Source organism: Trachurus japonicus, chromosome 19 (assembly GCF_045865225.1).
Source record: "Trachurus japonicus isolate A0001 chromosome 19, Traja_1.0".
Classification (NCBI taxonomy): domain Eukaryota; kingdom Metazoa; phylum Chordata; class Actinopteri; order Carangiformes; family Carangidae; genus Trachurus; species Trachurus japonicus.
Window position 1 is genome coordinate 8,024,774 of NC_140925.1, and position 15,127 is coordinate 8,039,900.

General features: G+C 39.8%; 1 protein-coding gene across 5 annotated transcripts in view; it reads right to left on the reverse strand.

The window, feature by feature from the left end:
- Nucleotides 1-15,127, reverse strand: part of LOC146967320 (testican-2) — a 42,122-nt gene that overhangs the window by 8,723 nt on the left and 18,272 nt on the right. For 4 of the 5 annotated variants that reach the window (XM_085761196.1, XM_085761198.1, XM_085761197.1 and 1 more), the window contains exons 2-3: nt 11,255-11,300; nt 2,616-2,730 (exon numbers count right to left, since the gene is read on the reverse strand). In XM_085761196.1, the coding sequence (XP_085617322.1) occupies nt 2,616-2,730; nt 11,255-11,300 (161 nt within the window). Of the gene's footprint in view, nt 1-2,615; nt 2,731-11,254; nt 11,301-13,818; nt 13,925-15,127 lie in introns of those variants that run through there. The other variant, XM_085761199.1, reaches the window with a different exon arrangement.

The window sequence follows — 15,127 nt, forward strand, 5'->3', positions numbered from 1 at the left end:
GCAACCCTGCTCATTTGTTTTTCAGTCAAAGTGGGATGAATGTGCGAAGGAACCGATAAATGCTTTTTTGAGAGATTTACTACAGAAAACCAAAGAGTCTTAGGAATTGGGTGGAGCATCTGAGATACTTGCATAAATCCCTGTGAGTTTTCTATAGGTTTTGGTTGTCATGTTTTCGACCTCTCCTTCTCACTCCTCTGTGTCCATTTCCAATGATTAGTCTGTGCCATGATTTCTAAAGCTGCCGTCTTAGAGAAAGTTTGGTAACACACTATTTTCAACATAAAAGGTCAAGTACGAAGTAATCTCAGGGTCTGAGTGGTTTGAGATGTACTGTTGCTAAGTGACAGTCAGTAAAATGGACATTTATTTTTCCTTTTCAAAAAAAATACTGAACATTTTTCAGTTCAGTGCCATGTTACGGTTATACAAAAGGACTTTATTATTAAATGTAATGAACAAGAATTTTTCAAAAAGTTACTTCTATGGGCTTCAAGCCACTGACAAAAGTTTGACTGTTGTTCCGTCACAGTAAACCATGTAAGTTTCTAAGCACAGAATAACAAACTACTCTGCTAACAAAAGAGAAATTGCATTTATAACCATTAAAACAAACCCTGGCTTATTTAAAAGCTGAGAGGTTCTGCTGCTACAGCCTTACTTTGTCTGGTAGATAATGGTTGCTAATATTAGTAACATTTTTGTTCAACAATGTTATGCCTATTTTTTTGTTTTTTCTAGTGGCTGCATGAGGCCCTTATTGACCGAACATTAAGTGTTCTCACATTAATTTAAAAAACACTGTAAAATCATCTTTGGCTTCACTGTTTAGATCTGTACCAGACTCAATCTTCATGCAACTTTGACAATTATACATTGTTTGATAGCTCTAAAAGTGTGTCTGGGATCCTAGTGTGACTGTCACTACAACAGCTTTGGACACAGAACTGGATCAGACTTGTGGCAACGGCTCTAAAGTATTCTCCACACACAAGAAAAATAAGATTTTGGTTTTTGACAGGGTTGAAGAATAAAGACCTTGCTTTTTACAACTCCTTTGCAACATACAAGTTATTATATCAATCCAATTAAAAATATAGATTAAAGCAGTTTTAAATTACGTTACATACTCACACTGAATGTTAAACGTGTACACGGATACAGAGCTCCTCTTTAATCAGCTGTATCAGATTTATTTGTGTTAATTTGGGATTTTAGTCATGGAACTAAAATGATGAGTTGCAGTGATTTGGGGACTGAGGGTGTTTGGTGAGATTTGTCCCTAATTAGAGGCCTGGATGAGTATATTCTGTCTCAGCTGCTTGTATTTATGGTCCTCACAATATGACTCAAACAGAGCAAGCTTCAATCAGATACAGTGAAGAAGCTCATCAAAGTCTCCCTGGCCAATTTCACAATGTTTGCACTAAATGTAATAATCTGGTGCCTTCTCACTTTCGGAGATGCAATTTTTTTTCTGTCTTAAGTACATATATGTATGAGTTCACAAACTGATGATCCATGTAGTTTTAAGTAATTAAACTAAGTAATAGTGGCTTCATTTATAATTAAGACTGAGCCACGGGAGTTCATGATACATCATGCATTAGATCATCACGAGTCATATATTAGTTATGCATTAATTAATGATGAGGTACGTACCCTTGACATTAAGTGAAAGTCATTAGACCAGCATCTCTCTCCTCTGTTTCTGATTGGAGCAGAGCTGTCACGATTGCAAGTGTAGGCGTGTGTGAAGCCCATGTGAGAACAGGTAATCGCCACAAAGCAACTAAACACTTAATTTTAAAGTTTAATCACTACTGAATAATTCAAGTAATTATCAATGAAATATTCAAATCAGGTCATTATTAATGTAATATTCAAATACCAGTGAAGTCAAAGCACCCGAATATCTTACTTTGGAAATCATCTCTCCGAATTAATGTGGTGCGAATTCCTTCCTTTTGAAATGTTCAATTATCGGTTTCAAGTTTCAAAACTTTTATGTTAAGTGCGCATATTTCTTAAGGTTCATATAGGTAGCCAATTTTTTTTTTTTTTTAAAGAAAAGAAGTTTAATTCATCATTTAAAATTGCTCAAATTCATCTAGCCAAATTCAGATCTAAAAAAATCAGGATACTTAAATTGCCTCTGACAGTATAATTAAGATATGGCTACAATTCAGATCTGACCAAGCCAAATATTAAAAAAAAAAAAAAAAGTATGATGTGTGATGAAAGTTCAAAATGAGATATTCAGTTTATGTGTCAAATCTTTATGGGCCTCATTTGCTTCCATAACTCTCTGTGCTCACTTTACCACCTTCCATGCGCGCAGTTAATTAGTCATTTCACAGCAGGACTGTTCCATCAAAAATGACTTCACTCCTGACTCATGACACTCTCTGGCCCTGTTAGAGACTCTAATCAATAGCTCTCCAACCAGACATTGAAAGGCTTTTAACTGACGCACAGCTAACGGCGGGTTGCCACTGAAAAGCCTGTGTCGTGTCTGCACAGAAATCTTCAAAAAAACAAACAAACATCCATGCGGCCCTGTCTTGCAAAAAAAAAAAAAAAAAAACAGAAACACAAACCACTTCTCCGCCTACCTGTGCTCCACTTTCTTGCGATTGACACACATGGCCCTCTGGTAGCCTTGGGCGACGCACACCTTGTGGCGGCTGCACTTCACATTCTGGCATGGGTCCTTGGTGGTGTCCATAGCTGCAAACACAAAACAAACAGCACTGAAAAAATCCATCCAGAGGTGTCAATCACAGCTCAGGTGTTTTTTTACTCTAATATATTTGTATATGTTTTTATCCACCTGCAGGAAAAAACACAGAACTTCTTGCTGTTTGTTATTCATGTGTTAAAGGAGACATATTATGCCCCTTTTCCACAAATTAAAATAGTTCCCAGGTGTCTTAAAGACATGTCTGTGGCATACTGTGGTCAAAATACCCCAAGGATCAAACATCACAGCTCTTTTCATCTGCTCAAAACAGCCCTGTTCAGAACAGCTAGTTTCAAAGCCTGTCCCTTTAAGTGCAAATCAGCCACTGCTCGCCCCGCGAATTTGAAAGCTAGTTACATCACTGAAGACATCTGAGGGAACAGCTCATAAAACCACATGGATTTCAATCTAAGGAGTCCGCAAATTAAGATTTTTTGGTCAATTCTAGCATTTTGGGGGCCGGAAGGCAAGACAAATATGTTAAAGAGCCTTCAAAAAGTGATATTTCCATAATATGTCCTTGTATCTTACCAATAGATTGTGTATAATTAAGTTCCTGGGCGTTCAGATGTGGAAACTCTCCGGACGCATGTCCACAAACCAGTGTCCATACATGTGAGGTTTCTTATAATAATTATGTATTGACACAAACAATTCAGGTAAGGCACTGTATTGCTTCTCTCAGGTATATATCACCCTTCATCACAGTCAAATCACTATCAAACACGTTAAATCACGGTAAATCACGTCAATCTCGGTCAATCACGGTCAGAAAACTTTTTGGTCTCCCACTCCACACACACCTGAGGCTCATTACGCCCTTACCTATATCCTCTTTCCCCAACCCAATACCCCATCTGGTGGTCAAAACACAAACCAGGCAAAATGGCTCCTACATGTCCCCTTTAAAGAGACTTGTGTGTTAAACAGCTGGAAAAAAAGAGCTATTTTAACGTGCTGCATGATCAAGGTCTGTATATTTACACCATTTACAATGATCTTCCATCTTCGCCCAACTATCATTTTCAAAGGCGTATGCAATAAAAATCACAAAATGTGTAATGAAGAATATTCTAGCAGTGTGCACAAATGAGTCCATTGATTTTACAGTCAGCACTGCTGAAAACATGGACGCCTAGCTGTCATTAGCGAGGCAGCCCATCGTCAATAGCACTGCCTGCAGTCTCCAACGACTGTCTCTGATTGCGAGAAAACCTGACAGCGCTGATTGAGCATCTCTTTCTCTTGGCTTGTCACATCTCACTTCCCACATGTCAACTTATCACTGTCTCTCTCCGGCTTGCCTTTTCCCTCTCTCACACTAACATGCACACTCCATCTTTGTCTCCCACATTCCCTTTCTTTGCATCCTCTTCCCTCCCCCGCTTGCTTTCTCTCTCTCTCTCTCTCTCTCTCCCTCCCTCCTTCCCTTCCTCTGCTGCATCTCTCTCTATATCTTTGGAGGGTTGAATGGTTCAATGCCAGCCTCTTTTCCACTGATAGACTCAGATGGAAATAGCTCTGTGTCCTTCACCTTCCTCAGTCTGCGGTCAATGCCAATCCGAAACTGGATGTCACACCGTCCCCAACTCCATTTGCCGCCTCTGCCGGAGAGGCCCTCGCATGTTCAGATAAATTTAAGAGTGAGTGGCGAGCGGCAGTGAGCGAGAGAAATTTAAACTGTGAAAACCTGAGTCAGCTTCAAGCAGCTGCTTTATAGTCAACACGGTCAACAGACGAGGTGTCTCTGCCAACAAATCCAGCAGCGACTAGGTGAGACTTTGATGCTACAGGAGGGAGGTATGAGAAAACAGTGGACTCTTATGAGATCGGTGGATGACAAGATGTCTCCGAGGGGACCCAGAGACTCTGCTGAGAGGCTGCGTGTCTGAACAACTGCTGAGAAGTCTGACCAAAAACCAACTGACTCTCAGAGCTCTGAAACTCTTCCCGCGCACAGACACGCGGCGTGCACGGCAGACTTATAAAACACTTTATGGAAGAGGAGCAGAGCGAAGCAGCTGGGTTTAATCCGGGCAGACAGGAGATAAGAAAAAAAAACATGTTTGAAGATAGAACATCTTGATCTTTTTTCTCAGGTTCGGGTAAAGGAGATGACACAGAATACAAATGGGGCTTGGTATTTTAAAACTTGGTTTTGTTTGTTTGTTCTTTAGTTTTCATTTTAGTTCGGATACAAACAACTGATTGGCCTTTGGCAAAAAGAGTGATTCAACAATATGTTATGGAAAGAATATAATTGGAGACATGCTGTATAGCTGCATATACGGGTGCTTGGATATAGCTGTGCAAAAAAAGTATGTATGATTTTATGACAAACACTGCTGCCTCAAAACAAGAAGGTTCTGGGATTAAGGTCTTTCAATGGGTTCACCAGGTTCCTCTGGATGGATGGATGGATGGATGGATGGATGGATGGATGGATGGATGGATGGATGGATGGATGGATGGATGGATGGATGGATGGATGGATGGATGGATGGATGGATGGATGGATGGATGGATGGATGGATGGATTGATTGATTGATTGATTGATTGATTGATTGATTGATTGATTGATTGATTGATTGATTGATTGATTAGTCTTTATTTCGAACATATTAAAAAAAGATTTTTAAAAAAAGAGAGGAAAAAAAAGTCATATAAAATAAGTAACACATTATAGTGTGTATATATAAGGAGCAGGAGGAAGCCGAGATGGATGGATGGATGGATGGATGGATGGATGGATGGATGGATGGATGGATGGATGGATGGATGGATGGGAAAGCAGGATCATTGGATATTTGAAGATTTTTTCATGTTTCAACAGTTTTTTGTTAAATTTGAGCAAATTTGAATTTGACATGTCATTTCCATCCAATTATTCATTAAAAAAAAATAATACATTCAGACAACTGTTCAGCCTTTGCACAGTTATACTGTATCTTTTGGCTTCAATCTGATCTGTTTTGTTACATAGTTTGTCAGGGCTACTGAACAACTACAGAGCAATGAGACATGCTGTTGAATGGAAACACCAGAAACTGGGAGTGAAGTAGAGCAGGACTTCAGTTGTATTAGCATAGAAATAAACTAGCAGCCTCCATATCAAAGGCGACGACTCATGAATAGTCAAAAAGAAAAGAAATGAGTATCTGTAATATGCGGATGGTTTTTTTTATTACATTATCCGTCTATTGTAATTGAATTACAAATCCGTTTATCTAGGAGCAACTTCTCAGTGTTGGAGAAACTCATAAAAAATACCAGACGTAGCATTTAGGCTGTGCAGAGCAGCTCAAAGACAGATAGCTGGATTCTGCCAGTGCTGATAGCTCATAAACTTGAAACAGTCATTCCATATAAAAGATTTTGTGACCACTTGACTTTTATTCACTTCATCTGCTCCAACAGGTATTCTGCTCTGTCATGATTTAACCCCCCACGGCTGAACAATATCCAGACTCCACGGCTGACGGCACATTTGTCTCCAACTTCGCTTTTGATTTAGGACATAAAACCTCCCAGAAATCAAACCCGACGCATCATTTTGATTATTTTCTTGACAACAAAGAAGGTAAAGACATCTCGTATTTTCTGTAGCATGCTTCAATGGATCACATCAGTTCTCTCTTTAGTGAAACTCATCACTGAGGTTTTCTGCAGGCTTTCTTCTGGTTGATCTTTCAGAGACTGTCACTGTATATTTCAATGGCAGGTTTAACACAGGTTCCAGTCACGGACCATAAACTTTTATGGGGGCAAGGAACCAAACTCTGTGTTTTTCAGTGTAATATCCCGTAAACTATATTCTCGCTTTCATTTGTGGAGTTTTATTGTTTTTTAACTGGTGGTGAGCAGCAGCGGAGCACTCACAGGAAACCAACGCTACAGGCTGTGCTGTGCTGTGAAACCTACATTGGAGGAAGAGTCAAATAAATCCAGAGAGCTCCCAGAGAACTAAACTCCACCAAGTCTCTGTAATCCTGCTCATGTTATTTTAATAATAATACATTTTTAATCTCCGTCTGAATCACCATCTGCATTAAAACACACAAGGTTATAGGCGATCGTACATACGAGCTGGATTTTTCATTCTCGAAGGGGGATGTTAACGCTTGAGCTGTACAGAAGTGGGGAGTGAGATGAACCTTATGACCTTATGACTTCAGAATTTGCTGGTTCAATTTAATCCAGGTGTAATCTGACTAGAAAAGGCCGTGCCAATAAAGCATTTGTGTTCTATTAAAGAAAAACTGGAAGACCAAAAGACAAATAAACAACATTTTCAGGCTCATCTAAATGACCTGTGGAAAAGAATTGATTTGGAGTTGTAGAAAGTTTTCTTGAAGCCATATTATGTGATTTGACCATTTGAGGCAGCAGAAAGTCACTGTAAACATAACAATATACACCATTGCCCATAAAGTTTGAATGGTTTTGTTTTCAGACACACTCCTCTTTTCGTTCCTATCTATACATATCAATAATTACTACTTTGACCAGGTGCAATGATCACATACTGAGTCCCAGTAAACCACAAATTCATGCTTGTGGACAGTATGCCACAACGTCTTGACACATTGATGCGTTATCAGGGGTGGCCATACTCAATATTAGTGATTGTGTGACATTGAAAGAGTAATATTGGACATTCTTATCCATGAAATCCCCTCGAATGTTTCTGTTGAACTGAAAAAGGTTGGGGAAAAAAATGAAACAAATCCTATTGTTTAATACCCCCAAAGTCTGAATACACAGTTTGCAAAGGTTTGGAAGAGATTGATCAATAAAGTTTTGATAAGAGATAGGACTTTATATACAGTATCAAGAATAAATCACATTGTCACAATCATTTCATGAGAAGAGGTAGAAAATATATATATTGTATTCCAACTTTATGGGCAACGGTGTACATAACCACCTAATTCGTATGGCAAGATAAATGGGGTTTTTTCTCTTCATTCCATTCATACCATACATATAAAAAAATGTTGATTATAGGAGTTTAAAGCCAAACAGCCATGTCCTCTATTGATATTCATGAAGTAATCCAAGAAACATAAAGTATTTTGTATTCACGCCTCACTTCATGTAGTTCAGGTCTTAACCTTAGATATTTTTTTCATCATGTTAAGTAAGACAAGATTGCTTTGCTGTACTATATGTTCCCATAGAAACACAGCTCGGTGTCTTCAGTACAGCTTCAGATGCTGCTGTGCAGCTCTCTCATTCCCTCTATGTTCAGCATTCATAAGCACCCTCACTTCAAGTCTGCCTCCAAGCAACAGCTTAAACCCAAGCACATCCCTCATATGGTATTCTTGTACAACTCCTACATATTGAAAATGGAATCCAAACACAAGATTTAATTTGCATTAAAGATCAAGTGTGTTTTTCACCTCGCCTGCTCTCCTGGCTGTTGTTCGCAACGGCGCTGCATTGAGAATTCAGTGCAGGACCGGGGCCTATAAGGGGGCCATTATGGGCTCTAAATCCTCTTGTAATCATGTCAACAAAGGCAATGTGACTGCACCGAGCCTGCGTCCAATCTCCCGGAGTTTTTTTGGTGATCAAAAACACATCAAAGCGTGGCTGCTTTCCAGTAATCTATCAGCTCCGTCCCTGTCGAGTCTGTGGTGGTCACATCTGAATTCTCTGCTTAGAGTGACGTCTTGAAGCTGGACAGCATCCTCAATCATCTACCATTTGTCTTTCATCCAGATTGTCAGAGCATGTATTTAATAAAGTACTTCAGTGGGTCTGCACAAAAGAAAAAAAAGAATCTGCAAAAGACCTGTTAATGGGCTGCCAAGAAGTAGTAGCGCCCATCTGAAACTGAAAAAGATTTAGCTCTGATAAATATTAAAAAGCACGGGAGAGATGGACCCATCTGACAGCTTTAAGTAAATTAGTTTCAACTGGATTTGCAATTACTGTCATTACTGTCATCTAAGAAGACTCTTTTATAGCCTTCGACTTAATTGGTGGCCGGCGAGTTAAAGCAGCCCGCAGCTTTTATTCAACTCCAATGGAGATATAAAAGTATTTACCGGTACTTGCAATTAGAGAGGATACAACACACGTGTTCACCTCTAATCCTGAAACAGCACGTCTGAATGGTTTCCTGAAGTTATTGTACAAATGGACGCATAATCAGATTCAGGGTGATTATAATCTAATTAGTAAAAAATTCTCGAAACACAAAAGAAGTGTAATTCATCAGCACAAATAAAGGATGTCAAGGTCACACATGACAGCTCCTCTGTTGAGTCACTGCAGTGCATGGTCTCTGTATTGTTTTGAAACAGAGAGCAGACTCTGCGGAGGTGTCTCTTCTCTGAACTCTCCCGTTACCTCTTTTGTTCTGTCTGCAGCTTGCAGGTACACCTTGCCCGCTGCCTCCGCTTGTCTTGTTGAATTTGCAATTAAGAGGACCTTGATCAATTAGGTCTGCGGAATTAGTCCCAGTGGGAGCCGTGATGGGGATGAAATCAATGGTATTCAAATGAACATCGCCCACACCACAGCAAATGAGGCGTTTTCTTCAGATTACATTAGTTATTCCCCCTGTTGTAAAAAAAAAAAAAAAAGCAGATGAGTGGGATAACATCTGGAGCTGCTTCCTCTCACATCTTCCTCCTCTGAGGCAAAGTCTTTGATGACTTTAAAGTGAGGCGATGAAGCTGCGGTCCTGACCTCCCAGACTCACCCTGCAGCACCAACACACACTGGTTGCCCCTGAAGCTTAGTTGAATTGGCTGCAACACGTATGAAGAGTACAGTAAACCACCGGTTTAAGCTGAACTGCAGCTCAACCTGATGCACCACGGAGTTATCTTAATATCTGCCAACATGAGCGAGTCATAGCAACATAACAAGCCTGCAGGCCAAACTGATGCCGCACAACCTGCTTTTAGTTTTTCTCCGTCTGATTTTTCTATTTACCTGAAATAATTGATAAGGGACGGATACAGTGGATGTTTTCATTTTAATAGGAACTGCATTTATGATTTATCAAATATGGCTCTGCAGTAAAATACTTCACAGATTTCACAACTCTGTATCTTCATGGACCATCGGTTTATTATCCTACAAAAGCCTGCAGCTGGAATTCAACCATATCATATCACAAATTCATTTTTTTCTTCACAACTGTTTCTTGGCCTATTTATACTACTTAATACTTTTATTTATTCATAGTTGTATTAACAGTGGCTGCGTTTTTCTCCTCACCATCCAGATGCAAATAAATGTTTTTAACACCTGATGCTATTGAAAGTGTTAATTACAACTCTTTAAACATACTGTTTGAGGAGTGAATATACACCATTTATAAGCCGACACTGACTTATTATCAGCTATTAAAGATATGACGTTAATTAGGAGTGTTTCTGAATATATGCACTCTATTTTTAGCTACAATAATGTAGCTAAAAATAGAGTGCATATATTCAGAAACACTGTGGCTCTGCCTGTTGTAGCTAAAGCAAAGCCGTAGAGAGCAGGGAGAGTGAACCAACACTGGTCATGTGTGGGGAATAGACAACCAAAACAATCACCTGCAGGACTTTTAAATGCTCTGTAGAGCTGGATCATAACTCTCTGTGGTTTCATCATGTCAGGCAACCCCCCCTTCAAACAAAAGTAGTCTTGTGATCCAGTGTGAACATAAAAATATTGATTAGACTTGCTTTAAACTTCAATCGCGGCCCGTTTGCACTGCAGCATGTTTGGTGAAACATTCATTGGGAACTACATATTACAAGTGCACCATAGACACATTGATGTTGGATTTTTCAAATGCGTGACTCAATGTAACTCAATTGCTTTTTTATGACTTGGGTAATCTGATTATTTAACATGAAAAATTTCAAAGATGATGAAACATTTACAGATGTATGATCCCTCTAAGTGCTCTCGTATCGTTTTTCATATCCGTTGAATACAGACAGACCACTTGACTGAGATGAAACAGAACTGTTCAATGTTAGTCACACAGTCAGTCACTGCTCCTCCACAGCTGATTTTCTTTCTTTTTTTCCGTCTTGTTGACTAGGAACAGACCCTATGGAGGTAAATGGAGCCTGGTGGGAGTTCTGACTTGAGCCCTCAGCAACAAAGGCAATTATAGCAGGCTTTTCAAACTAATGGATCTGACTGAGGGCACAGCCTCCCCTTTCCTGAATCACAACTGCCTTCTCACCCTCCATACGCGCTGACACCTCAGACCTGTGCTCACGACAGCAGGCTGGATGACCGGAGACAACTGCTGCAATTAAAAGAATCCACACCCCAACAACATGCACCTATATGCTATCTATTTGCCTGGAGCTGATGTATAGAGGCAGACAGAGTCTAGCATTTATTGCACAAGTCAATACTGTCAAAACCAGCTTTGCATATGCAAGAAAACACAACCAAACATCAAATGAGGCCGCACACCCACCATCAAATATATGTCTGCGGGAAAATCTGATCAGATAAAATATTTCTCTCTGACTTACTTTCATCCGAACCCGTGTTCTCCTCGATGTTTTTGATGTAGTCATCCTGTAAAGGAAATATATTTGCATTAATTCACTTAATATTTCATGTTAGCTGCTACAGTAGAGAAGGCATGCTTTCTCTCTAATGCTAAATGATTTTTCAGTCATTATGAGAATGATTCAGAAGAGCTTAAATAATTAGACGAAAGGAAAATTACAGACGGGAAATAATACAGAATCTTTAAAACGTATCATGAATAACATTAAATGCAGTTAACACGTAGCAACTGGGCTAAAAGTGAATTATGATAACACACAAAACGATTAATCCAATTAATTCTATTAATTTATGTGACAATTTCACTCAATATAAAATGTATGTTGAACATTTGATTGATTTATATATTATTACAGTTCAGTGCAAGCTGGATAATAATCATTTAAAAATAAAATTGTAACCAGGGGAATGAACAGCCACTAATTATCGAATCAAATGAAAAACTTCCCTATAAAATTTCACTCTTTTGCTGATGACATTCATTTGTGCTTTCTATCTTTGTGATATCTTTTATGACTATACGTGGTGGATGTATAGGACTTTTTTCAGGACAATACACATACAGATAGTTGAATTCACTTCCTTATTAACTAAACCAATACGTAATTTTACTTCTTTGTTTGATTTCGGTTAAGATTTTGGTTAAGATTTTCCCAACAAAGCCTGTATAAATGAGATAAAACAGAAAGACATTGAGGAGGCGTTAATTTGTTTTTTTTAATGCTGGGATTATTAGACGAAAGAGATATAAATTGTAGATATTGATAGATATGAGGCAGGTATTGCTACTTTATAGGCTAGCTGTTTCCCAATTTCCACTGTTTATGCTTAGCTAAGCTAACCAAATGCTCCAGCTACACATTCAGCATGCAGACATTAAAAGTGGTATCAGTCATCTACTTCTTGGCACTGAAACAGCTGCATTGCAACATGTTGAATTATTCAGTTGAATCATATGGAGCTAGAACAGTTATATATTGTTCACAAAATAAACTCAAGTTAAAGCAGAAGTAAGTGATATATTTGTGTTAATATAAGTCTTAAATAGTTATATCTTCCGACAGCAATCACTTACATAGAGTGTTTGGACTGAAACACGGGTCTGTCAGTCACTCTGCTCTGCTCTGAGCCGAGGAGAAAACATTTATCGTATCCTACAGTTTTTATCCAATGAGGAGAGAGAACGGCATGAAGGGCTGTGTGTGCAGCCAAGGGACGCCGTGAATGTGGCGGCGTAGGGACGAGGACTGTTATGGTGCGTTCAAGGAAACTCGTAGACTCGTGTTTTTCCGTCCTGTGAAGTTGTATCAGTTCGATCTGGTACGAGTTCACGGGTCGGAAGTTACGAGTGGCCGTTATAGTGACTTTCACAGGTAAAACAGGTCGGAAAAACACGAGTGGGTTGCCTGGAACGCTACAAAGTCGTAAGTTGTGACTTGAAGCTGTAATTTACGATTTCAAAAGCCTGCCTCGAACGCAGCATTAGCGAAAACGACCAGATCGCTTACTTCTGCTTTAACTTAGTTGCTCATTCTGGAGCTTTTAACCTTAGAGTTTTAGTCTGTGACACCTGAGGAAACTCAATTTGGTGATGAGAGCAGATGTCATAAAGTCAAAAGCACCAGAACAACAAGTAAGAGGAGCTCGACTTTTGATTTTGTCCATTGCTGTTTCCACAGCTAAAATTGACCTGTCAGCTTCTTGACATTTATTCGTCATTTCATCAGTTAACACTTTGAACCTTTACTTTTGACATTAATGCCACAGGTGTTATATTCCTTTTCATTCCTGTTGTGGTTGCTGTAATGCATCTTCTAACATCAGGTAGGCTAATCAACCACAGCACGGCCCTGAAAGCTTAAATGTATCTCATAAAAGAATTTGGACCATCTCGGCTCCCACGGTCTTGCAAGGGGGAATATTTGCAAACTAACTCTGGTTTTTTTAGATTGTGTCCCCGGCGGCACTGCGCTGGAACGATAATAAAAATGCAGCCTCCCTCTGCTGTATCCATTCTGACCCATTTCTCTCTGTGTCAGGACCGAGAGGATCAACTATAAAGCGGTTACTACTCGGCACAAGGCCCAGAGAGGACCCCGAGGATCAGGTCTGTTCAGTTTAGCTTGGTCTTATTCTGCTCAGGGGACAGGAAGACTGAGCTCTCAAAGTTAAGCCGAACAAGTATAGCCGAAGGCATCTTAAATACTGTGCACAGGGGTGAGGAGTTGAAATCATAGTTTTTGTGTTTACACTTGTTTTTCCACAATGAATTGATAGTTGCGTGTCTAAAATAAAGAATACACTTGCAACACATTGATCAGCTACACCACATGTTCTGTTGTTTCACATTATTGTTTCTAATTCTTTTTTGTCCTTATAAGTTGTTGTATTGCATTGTGTGTTCTTTCAACAAGATGAGCTCTTACTCATGTGGCAGGTGACACCTACAGCGTGACAGGGACGTCAAAATAAAAACAGACAGTGCTTTGTACACAACAACAACAACAAAAAAAGCAACACTAACCTCGACTTCCTGTGGCAATGACAAGCAGCAGTGGGGGGAGAAAAACAGGGAGAGCCATTGTTAGAGATGAAAAAAACCAACATAAAAAAACACTTCACAGTTTTCATTTTGCTTCCATTCAGCATGCAAACAGTGGGTTGGTTTATTGCAGTTATGGCAGCAGTTAAACTGTCAGCCCTTAATGCACGCTGATTGCAAATACATGCCTCAGTCTCGCTCCTCTCGGGGGACAACATAAGACAGTCACAGAGGATTATGGGCGCTTATTAACCGAGGATGATCAGCTGCCATTTTCTATGAGCTGGCAGGGGTCCCGATCACTAAGGGCCCATATTCTCCGGCTGTATTTACAAGCGAGTGCCAAACGCCAGGCTCCCACACTACAGTAGCTCACAAGTTGCAGATGAGCCATGACATACCACATCGGCCTCGGAAAAATACAGGCAAATTGGTGGGAATCTTCAAAGTCAACAGGCAGATGTGATTTAGACGTTTTTTTATAGTTGCAGCAGCAGACACAGAGAGCGCATTTACTAAGCGTAGCACTGACAACACAGACAGATATAGCTCCTGTAAAGTACAACCTTGAGTTAACAGGAGAGTGACTACTTTCCTTTCATTCCATTTCACCGTCTTGGCTTCGGTCCAAGGGCATTACACATCAATACCCACCACACAGCCTCTCCCCGTGTGTGCCATCATTCAATGCTCCGGTGTGTTTGAGAGAAATATAGCCCTGCATGGTTTATTTCACCAACTCAACCCAGTAAATAAACCTAATTCTCTTACACACACACATATACACACACAGCCATACCTGTCTACTTAACAGTCCGGTGACAGCATCTTAATATATCACTATGAGCAATTTACAGGCCACACAAGGACAAGCCAAAAATGCCAGCGCTTGGCTTTAAAAGGCTAAAGTCGGAATTCATCACTAGGCCGAGGCAGGACTCTAGATTTCACCTCAGAGACTGTTTCTTGGAGGTAAATATTTTCTCTGTAGCAATAAAATGTCCAGATGCTTCATACGTGTGAGGCAATATCACGGTTTTTTATCTAAAAAGAAGAAAAAAATCCCAAGAATCAACTGGATGTCTGCAATAAAGAAGAGGAAGAAGACATTTGAAATATACCCTATGAAATGTAAACACTGCCAGTGCACTAAAGGTTGCAGCCATTACATGCCTCAGATGTAACGATCCGCAAATTCGTTATTCGCGGTGCTTCTGCAGCTCCTTGGCTCACAGAGCTGCAGGGACCCAAGGCGGCCCTACAGCGTGTCCTAAAGCCTGGAGTGCTTATC